Source organism: Asterias amurensis, chromosome 10, assembly GCF_032118995.1.
Source record: "Asterias amurensis chromosome 10, ASM3211899v1".
In the NCBI taxonomy this organism is placed as follows: Eukaryota; Metazoa; Echinodermata; class Asteroidea; order Forcipulatida; family Asteriidae; genus Asterias; species Asterias amurensis.
This window is the reverse complement of record NC_092657.1, coordinates 11,883,619-11,896,250: the sequence shown is the minus strand read 5'-3', so window position 1 is coordinate 11,896,250 and position 12,632 is coordinate 11,883,619. Positions and strand designations below refer to the sequence as shown.

At 35.2% G+C, this 12,632-nt stretch overlaps 1 protein-coding gene across 1 annotated transcript in view; it reads left to right on the top strand.

Annotated features, from left to right (window-relative positions):
* LOC139942679 (uncharacterized) overlaps positions 1-12,632 on the top strand; it is a 164,233-nt gene that overhangs the window by 51,174 nt on the left and 100,427 nt on the right. Inside the window, exons 29-39 of the mRNA XM_071939494.1 lie at positions 1,220-1,312; positions 2,104-2,163; positions 2,589-2,681; positions 4,421-4,516; positions 5,994-6,086; positions 6,878-6,937; positions 7,363-7,455; positions 9,195-9,290; positions 10,768-10,860; positions 11,652-11,711; positions 12,137-12,229. Coding sequence (XP_071795595.1) covers positions 1,220-1,312; positions 2,104-2,163; positions 2,589-2,681; positions 4,421-4,516; positions 5,994-6,086; positions 6,878-6,937; positions 7,363-7,455; positions 9,195-9,290; positions 10,768-10,860; positions 11,652-11,711; positions 12,137-12,229 — 930 coding nt within the window. The remainder of the gene's footprint in view (positions 1-1,219; positions 1,313-2,103; positions 2,164-2,588; positions 2,682-4,420; positions 4,517-5,993; positions 6,087-6,877; positions 6,938-7,362; positions 7,456-9,194; positions 9,291-10,767; positions 10,861-11,651; positions 11,712-12,136; positions 12,230-12,632) is intronic.

The following is a 12,632-nucleotide window of genomic DNA, read 5'->3' as shown; positions in this document are numbered from 1 at the left end:
TCCTTGTTGTCCCGTCTTTGTTTGTGTGAGTCTTACATGCAGTGTTGGTCTCTCAATAGGTTAGGGTTCAAAAGCCAAGGCTTCACTCAATCCTAATTTTTGCTCTTCTGACTTGTTAATAATGTTTGCTACTGTTTATAACAGTCACTGTTAGGCCTGATATTATAAATACACCAATTATGTAATTTTGTCGTGTTAGGGCAATACCAAAATAAATGTTTTGTTGAACTGAGTTGATTTAATTGAATCTGAGCACATATCAATGAAAGAACAAATCAAAACATATATTTTATGATGGTTGGTAGAAAAGGGGGAACATCACCAAAAACTTCTTCAGTTTGTATAATTCTTGAAAATATTTGAAAGCTATAACACAGAATGCGATAATTCCAAGATGACCATTGTAGTATCTTGCCTGTCAATGCAAGGTGCTTAAATTTAAGATTTGTGTGAGGACAAAATAACCCAATAATAAAAAGATTCTTTAAATGTTGCCTGTCTCATACCACAAGAGCATGAGAAAGACACAAAGTTATTGCTCTAACTAAAAATCATGCTGGGGAGATTTCCTTTCCTTCATAGCTCTGGAATGATCTGCCACAACATCTTAGAAACTACATCTCCATTTATTAGTTCAGAAACAACTTATAAAAAACAACCATCAAGTTTCTTTTTTCACGTATGCGTTTGGTATTTTTAGGAAAAGGCGCGTTAGCAAATTCCTCGTTATTATTTGCTGGTTTTCCTGTAGGTAGTTCTTTGTGTGTTCTACAGGAAATAATAAAGTTCGGCAGACATATGTTACTATTTTACTTCACCATTTTGTAATCTTGCAGATTGTTCACTCACAAGTAGCTCTTGTTCAAATAGTGGAGTACTGGATAGTTCAACATGTCAGTGTGGCTGTACGGGAAGCTGGACAGGAACACTTTGTATAGGTACACTTGATTTGTGTGACATTGTTTTTTACTAATTTTTTTCCAAAAACTACAGTTCCTCAGCAAGTAATGATTTAAGGGAAACTTTATACCATCATAATCTTCAAACTGTTTAAAGTTTAATGTAAATCTGTGGACATTGTGTTTTATGTTACAAAAAGTACCCTGACACTTAACACAAACTTCCTGCTGAAGCTGCACATTTCCAAATATGCATTCGAAATTCTGAAGTTAGGCAGATATTGGTTAATCAGTTTTTTTGTTTCGTTTTCAATGTTCAGAATGTTTAATAAACTGTGAAAATAGTGGAAGATTGACTGCTGCAACATGTGAATGTGCCTGCGATGGAGGCTGGACTGGAACACTTTGTACAGGTAGGTTCACTCACCATGGCAGTGTGGTCCTTTTCAGACCATGTCCAATAATTTACCATAATTTCATAAAGAGTTATAACTTAAGCAGAAACATTTGCTTTACAATGAGGTGCATATGTGGTGCATGTGATTGGTATTTTTTTAGTAACTATATTCATACAAGCAAACATTTAAGATGAAGTCATTAAGAACAAAAAATGTAAGCCCTCAGTTCATTTTTTTTTTAAGGAGATCTTCATATAATATTTAGTTTACTTTGATTGCATTTCAGATGGAATTATTTCTCTGAAGGATTGTTGTATTACTAGAATGAACTTTATATATTTGTGACCTTTCCGGAAAAAAAAATCAAAGACAAAGTTGTGTGTCTTTAAAAAACAGGGTTTTGTTTTCAATATGTTGACTTATTGCATTTTTGGTATCTTTGAGTATTTTAATACCATCGTCTGTGGATCTTGGTTCAAATGCCACCTTGGATCAGAGCCTTGGGGTAGATTGGTCGCTCACAGGTTCGTTAATCAGTGAATGGATGTAACTTACTCAAGAACTCACTGTGGAGGCAGTCCAACTTGTTCTTGATGCTTCTAACATTTTGGTGATAAATGTCTAGATGATTGTTTCTTGGTGAGGGTTGTTGGTTGCAGGATGTGATGTTTGAGCAGAAGGGAATGGAACAAGATTAGTTTCAATATCTCCATATGAGATTATGTTGAATGCTACATATATGAGTTATTATGGTCATAAATACATTCGGCACTAATTGTCTTTTCTTCCTTCATAATTTTATTCAGATTGTGCCATAACTTGTGGTCCCGACGAGTATCTTGATACCGTGACCTGCGAGTGCTCTGGTAAAAAAAAAACACTTTATTAACCGATTTAAATTCAATGCAGTTTTCCCTGTGACTTTAATTTTTCGAGACAAATGAAACTCTTGTAATGAAAATACTTTGAAAACCATTTGGGTCTTGTAATGTCAAAGAGAAGGTTTTTTTTTTTTGGTTTTTTTTTAGATGATCTTTTCATCAAGGGAACTCAGCAAACATTGGTTAAATGTCTATGATTATGAGTTGTACAAAAATAAAATCAAGAAATTGTGATTAAGTAACGGCAATATTTATTTTAGTCATTTTGAAATCAGCAGTTAGATGGGAAAACTCGAACCCACAACCTCGTGATTGCAAGTCCTGTAGTCAAACCACTTGACCACGTTAACTTATTAGATTTGTTTTATATATAATCTAATCCTGTACATGTTCCTTATCTTTATATGCAGTTTGTCCATTCACCTGTCAAAATAATGGAGTGCTTGACACTGTCAATTGTTTGTGTTCATGTACAGACAACTGGACGGGACAGGCCTGCGGCGGTAAGAACCCTTTTGCATTTAACATTTTACATGTTTTGGGATGTGATACGAAAAAGGGCTAACTATTGCTGCCAGTGAATTAGGCCAAGTAAAAAAAATACCAGTTGATCGTCTAAGTTTTTCCAAGAAGAGGTGAATCAGCCAAAGACGAAAATGCTGTGCTTCTGTGATTGGTTTCTTTAATATCTCTTCTTCTTCTCATTAGGCATTGTGATTAGCACAGATTAACTACAATGAAAATAGAAACAAAAATATATGTCACAAGAAATACTCAGTGATTGTACCAATTAATTGGACCTAACCAGAATTACCCCAATAATTATGCAAATAAAGGACTGAATAAAGCAATGTTTACATTGACCCATGTGCCTGAAGGGAATCTATACAAACTTTGACCTATAAACCCTGGGCTATAATTACCACATAAACACAATTAGCAACTGACTGAATCATAGAATATTATGCGTTAACCTGTGTTATATCAACCAACGACAATATGCGTGTATAAATAACAATCCCCAATTACATGTGCGACCAAATTAAACGCAATGACAAAATACAACTATTTTAGGCTTAAAATCAGTACGTAAATATAACACAATCAATCAATCAGCTTTATAATTTTAGTGGCAAGAAAATCAATGCACAAACCGTTTAATAAACCTCGGCGGAAATCCCCAAAACTTTAGGCGAAGAACAATGGGCTGTTTACTTGGGAAAATCGTGAAACTAAGGGCCTTGCCACACGAGGCAACTTTTGCAGGCAACTTGGAGGCAACCAGCTGCAGTGCATACTACAAGACCACTTTGGTAGCACACGGGTCAATTTTCAAACATTGTCTTATGATCCACAAGAGAAATATGTGAACATTCAAATGTGACTGTCTTTTCTTCTTGGAGATTGCCTGGAACTGGTTGCCCGTAAATTGCCTCGTGTGACATGGCCCTAAGACTCTGACTTTCAGCCCTCGTAGCAACTGCTCGATGTGAACAGCGCCCTCAATCGATAGAAAACAAGTACCCTGAGTTTGGGTGTTACAAGAGGATTATTGTTATTTCTTTCAAAGATGGTCGCCAAGCATTTTAATTCAAACTGGCCACCAATTCTTCAGTTTAAAGTCACCACTTACTGCTACCATATTAATTTTTGGCTGCTGTATTTTGTCAAGCGATGCTACTAAGTGATATGCCTGATTCATTTATTTTTATAAATGTATTGTTTATTGATTGGTTTATTTCACAAATAACAGCTTCATAGCCTTAAAGACACTGGACACCTTTGGTAACTTTTAAAGACCAGTCTTCTCACTTGGTGTATCTCATACATCTGCACAAAATAACAAACCTGTGAAAATTTAAACTCAATTGGTTGTTGAAGTTGCGAGATAATAATGGAAGAAAAACACCCTTGGCACACAAAGTTGTGTGCTTTCAGATGCTTGATTTCGAGACGTAAAATAAATCTAATTCTGAGGTCAAATTTGTAGAAAATTACTTCTTTCTCCAAATCTACGTTACTTCAGAGGGAGCTGTTTCTCACAATGTTTTATACTGTCAACAGCTCTCCATTGCTTGTTATCAAGTAAGTTTTTATTCTAACAGTGATTTTGAGTAATAGTGTCCATTGCCTTTAAGGAGGCAGAATTGAGTTTTATGTTTACATCATTGATGAGCATCCATATCAGATGATTAATGCTGCATGATTTAAAATAATTTGTGTCTTTTATACAATCTTGCAGAATGTTCAATCAACTCCTGTTTAAATAGTGGAACATTGATTGATGCATGGTGTGAGTGTTACTGCGATGGAAACTGGGCAGGAACAACTTGTACAGGTAAGGCTTGATGTTTTCAGTTCGCTTGAGCAGAACATTTTGCAAAACGAATTTTGGTTAAACGGCAAAGTGAAATGTCCTCACTGTCTTCTTTTAAAAAAGCATCTCCCTATAGGCCTACAGGTTACGACACTAAAGTCACAATGTGTAATGTATTTCTTCTGTGGCATAGGCCATGTGATAGACTGCACTTTCATGATTTTAGTCAATTCAATGATGGCTCGTTTTTGGTAGTGTTGGTACACTTGTGTTTGTCTGTCCTTGTTGTCCCGTCTTTGTTTGTGTGAGTCTTACATGCAGTGTTGGTCTCTCAATAGGTTAGGGTTCAAAAGCCAAGGCTTCACTCAATCCTAATTTTTGCTCTTCTGACTTGTTAATAATGTTTGCTACTGTTTATAACAGTCACTGTTAGGCCTGATATTATAAATACACCAATTATGTAATTTTGTCGTGTTAGGGCAATACCAAAATAAATGTTTTGTTGAACTGAGTTGATTTAATTGAATCTGAGCACATATCAATGAAAGAACAAATCAAAACATATATTTTATGATGGTTGGTAGAAAAGGGGGAACATCACCAAAAACTTCTTCAGTTTGTATAATTCTTGAAAATATTTGAAAGCTATAACACAGAATGCGATAATTCCAAGATGACCATTGTAGTATCTTGCCTGTCAATGCAAGGTGCTTAAATTTAAGATTTGTGTGAGGACAAAATAACCCAATAATAAAAAGATTCTTTAAATGTTGCCTGTCTCATACCACAAGAGCATGAGAAAGACACAAAGTTATTGCTCTAACTAAAAATCATGCTGGGGAGATTTCCTTTCCTTCATAGCTCTGGAATGATCTGCCACAACATCTTAGAAACTACATCTCCATTTATTAGTTCAGAAACAACTTATAAAAAACAACCATCAAGTTTCTTTTTTCACGTATGCGTTTGGTATTTTTAGGAAAAGGCGCGTTAGCAAATTCCTCGTTATTATTTGCTGGTTTTCCTGTAGGTAGTTCTTTGTGTGTTCTACAGGAAATAATAAAGTTCGGCAGACATATGTTACTATTTTACTTCACCATTTTGTAATCTTGCAGATTGTTCACTCACAAGTAGCTCTTGTTCAAATAGTGGAGTACTGGATAGTTCAACATGTCAGTGTGGCTGTACGGGAAGCTGGACAGGAACACTTTGTATAGGTACACTTGATTTGTGTGACATTGTTTTTTACTAATTTTTTTCCAAAAACTACAGTTCCTCAGCAAGTAATGATTTAAGGGAAACTTTATACCATCATAATCTTCAAACTGTTTAAAGTTTAATGTAAATCTGTGGACATTGTGTTTTATGTTACAAAAAGTACCCTGACACTTAACACAAACTTCCTGCTGAAGCTGCACATTTCCAAATATGCATTCGAAATTCTGAAGTTTGGCAGATATTGGTTAATCAGTTTTTTTGTTTCGTTTTCAATGTTCAGAATGTTTAATAAACTGTGAAAATAGTGGAAGATTGACTGCTGCAACATGTGAATGTGCCTGCGATGGAGGCTGGACTGGAACACTTTGTACAGGTAGGTTCACTCACCATGGCAGTGTGGTCCTTTTCAGACCATGTCCAATAATTTACCATAATTTCATAAAGAGTTATAACTTAAGCAGAAACATTTGCTTTACAATGAGGTGCATATGTGGTGCATGTGATTGGTATTTTTTTAGTAACTATATTCATACAAGCAAACATTTAAGATGAAGTCATTAAGAACAAAAAATGTAAGCCCTCAGTTCATTTTTTTTTTAAGGAGATCTTCATATAATATTTAGTTTACTTTGATTGCATTTCAGATGGAATTATTTCTCTGAAGGATTGTTGTATTACTAGAATGAACTTTATATATTTGTGACCTTTCCGGAAAAAAAAATCAAAGACAAAGTTGTGTGTCTTTAAAAAACAGGGTTTTGTTTTCAATATGTTGACTTATTGCATTTTTGGTATCTTTGAGTATTTTAATACCATCGTCTGTGGATCTTGGTTCAAATGCCACCTTGGATCAGAGCCTTGGGGTAGATTGGTCGCTCACAGGTTCGTTAATCAGTGAATGGATGTAACTTACTCAAGAACTCACTGTGGAGGCAGTCCAACTTGTTCTTGATGCTTCTAACATTTTGGTGATAAATGTCTAGATGATTGTTTCTTGGTGAGGGTTGTTGGTTGCAGGATGTGATGTTTGAGCAGAAGGGAATGGAACAAGATTAGTTTCAATATCTCCATATGAGATTATGTTGAATGCTACATATATGAGTTATTATGGTCATAAATACATTCGGCACTAATTGTCTTTTCTTCCTTCATAATTTTATTCAGATTGTGCCATAACTTGTGGTCCCGACGAGTATCTTGATACCGTGACCTGCGAGTGCTCTGGTAAAAAAAAAACACTTTATTAACCGATTTAAATTCAATGCAGTTTTCCCTGTGACTTTAATTTTTCGAGACAAATGAAACTCTTGTAATGAAAATACTTTGAAAACCATTTGGGTCTTGTAATGTCAAAGAGAAGGTTTTTTTTTTTTGGTTTTTTTTTAGATGATCTTTTCATCAAGGGAACTCAGCAAACATTGGTTAAATGTCTATGATTATGAGTTGTACAAAAATAAAATCAAGAAATTGTGATTAAGTAACGGCAATATTTATTTTAGTCATTTTGAAATCAGCAGTTAGATGGGAAAACTCGAACCCACAACCTCGTGATTGCAAGTCCTGTAGTCAAACCACTTGACCACGTTAACTTATTAGATTTGTTTTATATATAATCTAATCCTGTACATGTTCCTTATCTTTATATGCAGTTTGTCCATTCACCTGTCAAAATAATGGAGTGCTTGACACTGTCAATTGTTTGTGTTCATGTACAGACAACTGGACGGGACAGGCCTGCGGCGGTAAGAACCCTTTTGCATTTAACATTTTACATGTTTTGGGATGTGATACGAAAAAGGGCTAACTATTGCTGCCAGTGAATTAGGCCAAGTAAAAAAAATACCAGTTGATCGTCTAAGTTTTTCCAAGAAGAGGTGAATCAGCCAAAGACGAAAATGCTGTGCTTCTGTGATTGGTTTCTTTAATATCTCTTCTTCTTCTCATTAGGCATTGTGATTAGCACAGATTAACTACAATGAAAATAGAAACAAAAATATATGTCACAAGAAATACTCAGTGATTGTACCAATTAATTGGACCTAACCAGAATTACCCCAATAATTATGCAAATAAAGGACTGAATAAAGCAATGTTTACATTGACCCATGTGCCTGAAGGGAATCTATACAAACTTTGACCTATAAACCCTGGGCTATAATTACCACATAAACACAATTAGCAACTGACTGAATCATAGAATATTATGCGTTAACCTGTGTTATATCAACCAACGACAATATGCGTGTATAAATAACAATCCCCAATTACATGTGCGACCAAATTAAACGCAATGACAAAATACAACTATTTTAGGCTTAAAATCAGTACGTAAATATAACACAATCAATCAATCAGCTTTATAATTTTAGTGGCAAGAAAATCAATGCACAAACCGTTTAATAAACCTCGGCGGAAATCCCCAAAACTTTAGGCGAAGAACAATGGGCTGTTTACTTGGGAAAATCGTGAAACTAAGGGCCTTGCCACACGAGGCAACTTTTGCAGGCAACTTGGAGGCAACCAGCTGCAGTGCATACTACAAGACCACTTTGGTAGCACACGGGTCAATTTTCAAACATTGTCTTATGATCCACAAGAGAAATATGTGAACATTCAAATGTGACTGTCTTTTCTTCTTGGAGATTGCCTGGAACTGGTTGCCCGTAAATTGCCTCGTGTGACATGGCCCTAAGACTCTGACTTTCAGCCCTCGTAGCAACTGCTCGATGTGAACAGCGCCCTCAATCGATAGAAAACAAGTACCCTGAGTTTGGGTGTTACAAGAGGATTATTGTTATTTCTTTCAAAGATGGTCGCCAAGCATTTTAATTCAAACTGGCCACCAATTCTTCAGTTTAAAGTCACCACTTACTGCTACCATATTAATTTTTGGCTGCTGTATTTTGTCAAGCGATGCTACTAAGTGATATGCCTGATTCATTTATTTTTATAAATGTATTGTTTATTGATTGGTTTATTTCACAAATAACAGCTTCATAGCCTTAAAGACACTGGACACCTTTGGTAACTTTTAAAGACCAGTCTTCTCACTTGGTGTATCTCATACATCTGCACAAAATAACAAACCTGTGAAAATTTAAACTCAATTGGTTGTTGAAGTTGCGAGATAATAATGGAAGAAAAACACCCTTGGCACACAAAGTTGTGTGCTTTCAGATGCTTGATTTCGAGACGTAAAATAAATCTAATTCTGAGGTCAAATTTGTAGAAAATTACTTCTTTCTCCAAATCTACGTTACTTCAGAGGGAGCTGTTTCTCACAATGTTTTATACTGTCAACAGCTCTCCATTGCTTGTTATCAAGTAAGTTTTTATTCTAACAGTGATTTTGAGTAATAGTGTCCATTGCCTTTAAGGAGGCAGAATTGAGTTTTATTTTTACATCATTGATGAGCATCCATATCAGATGATTAATGCTGCATGATTTAAAATAATTTGTGTCTTTTATACAATCTTGCAGAATGTTCAATCAACTCCTGTTTAAATAGTGGAACATTGATTGATGCATGGTGTGAGTGTTACTGCGATGGAAACTGGGCAGGAACAACTTGTACAGGTAAGGCTTGATGTTTTCAGTTCGCTTGAGCAGAACATTTTGCAAAACGAATTTTGGTTAAACGGCAAAGTGAAATGTCCTCACTGTCTTCTTTTAAAAAAGCATCTCCCTATAGGCCTACAGGTTACGACACTAAAGTCACAATGTGTAATGTATTTCTTCTGTGGCATAGGCCATGTGATAGACTGCACTTTCATGATTTTAGTCAATTCAATGATGGCTCGTTTTTGGTAGTGTTGGTACACTTGTGTTTGTCTGTCCTTGTTGTCCCGTCTTTGTTTGTGTGAGTCTTACATGCAGTGTTGGTCTCTCAATAGGTTAGGGTTCAAAAGCCAAGGCTTCACTCAATCCTAATTTTTGCTCTTCTGACTTGTTAATAATGTTTGCTACTGTTTATAACAGTCACTGTTAGGCCTGATATTATAAATACACCAATTATGTAATTTTGTCGTGTTAGGGCAATACCAAAATAAATGTTTTGTTGAACTGAGTTGATTTAATTGAATCTGAGCACATATCAATGAAAGAACAAATCAAAACATATATTTTATGATGGTTGGTAGAAAAGGGGGAACATCACCAAAAACTTCTTCAGTTTGTATAATTCTTGAAAATATTTGAAAGCTATAACACAGAATGCGATAATTCCAAGATGACCATTGTAGTATCTTGCCTGTCAATGCAAGGTGCTTAAATTTAAGATTTGTGTGAGGACAAAATAACCCAATAATAAAAAGATTCTTTAAATGTTGCCTGTCTCATACCACAAGAGCATGAGAAAGACACAAAGTTATTGCTCTAACTAAAAATCATGCTGGGGAGATTTCCTTTCCTTCATAGCTCTGGAATGATCTGCCACAACATCTTAGAAACTACATCTCCATTTATTAGTTCAGAAACAACTTATAAAAAACAACCATCAAGTTTCTTTTTTCACGTATGCGTTTGGTATTTTTAGGAAAAGGCGCGTTAGCAAATTCCTCGTTATTATTTGCTGGTTTTCCTGTAGGTAGTTCTTTGTGTGTTCTACAGGAAATAATAAAGTTCGGCAGACATATGTTACTATTTTACTTCACCATTTTGTAATCTTGCAGATTGTTCACTCACAAGTAGCTCTTGTTCAAATAGTGGAGTACTGGATAGTTCAACATGTCAGTGTGGCTGTACGGGAAGCTGGACAGGAACACTTTGTATAGGTACACTTGATTTGTGTGACATTGTTTTTTACTAATTTTTTTCCAAAAACTACAGTTCCTCAGCAAGTAATGATTTAAGGGAAACTTTATACCATCATAATCTTCAAACTGTTTAAAGTTTAATGTAAATCTGTGGACATTGTGTTTTATGTTACAAAAAGTACCCTGACACTTAACACAAACTTCCTGCTGAAGCTGCACATTTCCAAATATGCATTCGAAATTCTGAAGTTAGGCAGATATTGGTTAATCAGTTTTTTTGTTTCGTTTTCAATGTTCAGAATGTTTAATAAACTGTGAAAATAGTGGAAGATTGACTGCTGCAACATGTGAATGTGCCTGCGATGGAGGCTGGACTGGAACACTTTGTACAGGTAGGTTCACTCACCATGGCAGTGTGGTCCTTTTCAGACCATGTCCAATAATTTACCATAATTTCATAAAGAGTTATAACTTAAGCAGAAACATTTGCTTTACAATGAGGTGCATATGTGGTGCATGTGATTGGTATTTTTTTAGTAACTATATTCATACAAGCAAACATTTAAGATGAAGTCATTAAGAACAAAAAATGTAAGCCCTCAGTTCATTTTTTTTTTAAGGAGATCTTCATATAATATTTAGTTTACTTTGATTGCATTTCAGATGGAATTATTTCTCTGAAGGATTGTTGTATTACTAGAATGAACTTTATATATTTGTGACCTTTCCGGAAAAAAAAATCAAAGACAAAGTTGTGTGTCTTTAAAAAACAGGGTTTTGTTTTCAATATGTTGACTTATTGCATTTTTGGTATCTTTGAGTATTTTAATACCATCGTCTGTGGATCTTGGTTCAAATGCCACCTTGGATCAGAGCCTTGGGGTAGATTGGTCGCTCACAGGTTCGTTAATCAGTGAATGGATGTAACTTACTCAAGAACTCACTGTGGAGGCAGTCCAACTTGTTCTTGATGCTTCTAACATTTTGGTGATAAATGTCTAGATGATTGTTTCTTGGTGAGGGTTGTTGGTTGCAGGATGTGATGTTTGAGCAGAAGGGAATGGAACAAGATTAGTTTCAATATCTCCATATGAGATTATGTTGAATGCTACATATATGAGTTATTATGGTCATAAATACATTCGGCACTAATTGTCTTTTCTTCCTTCATAATTTTATTCAGATTGTGCCATAACTTGTGGTCCCGACGAGTATCTTGATACCGTGACCTGCGAGTGCTCTGGTAAAAAAAAAACACTTTATTAACCGATTTAAATTCAATGCAGTTTTCCCTGTGACTTTAATTTTTCGAGACAAATGAAACTCTTGTAATGAAAATACTTTGAAAACCATTTGGGTCTTGTAATGTCAAAGAGAAGGTTTTTTTTTTTTGGTTTTTTTTTAGATGATCTTTTCATCAAGGGAACTCAGCAAACATTGGTTAAATGTCTATGATTATGAGTTGTACAAAAATAAAATCAAGAAATTGTGATTAAGTAACGGCAATATTTATTTTAGTCATTTTGAAATCAGCAGTTAGATGGGAAAACTCGAACCCACAACCTCGTGATTGCAAGTCCTGTAGTCAAACCACTTGACCACGTTAACTTATTAGATTTGTTTTATATATAATCTAATCCTGTACATGTTCCTTATCTTTATATGCAGTTTGTCCATTCACCTGTCAAAATAATGGAGTGCTTGACACTGTCAATTGTTTGTGTTCATGTACAGACAACTGGACGGGACAGGCCTGCGGCGGTAAGAACCCTTTTGCATTTAACATTTTACATGTTTTGGGATGTGATACGAAAAAGGGCTAACTATTGCTGCCAGTGAATTAGGCCAAGTAAAAAAAATACCAGTTGATCGTCTAAGTTTTTCCAAGAAGAGGTGAATCAGCCAAAGACGAAAATGCTGTGCTTCTGTGATTGGTTTCTTTAATATCTCTTCTTCTTCTCATTAGGCATTGTGATTAGCACAGATTAACTACAATGAAAATAGAAACAAAAATATATGTCACAAGAAATACTCAGTGATTGTACCAATTAATTGGACCTAACCAGAATTACCCCAATAATTATGCAAATAAAGGACTGAATAAAGCAATGTTTACATTGACCCATGTGCCTGAAGGGAATCTATACAAACTTTGACCTATAAA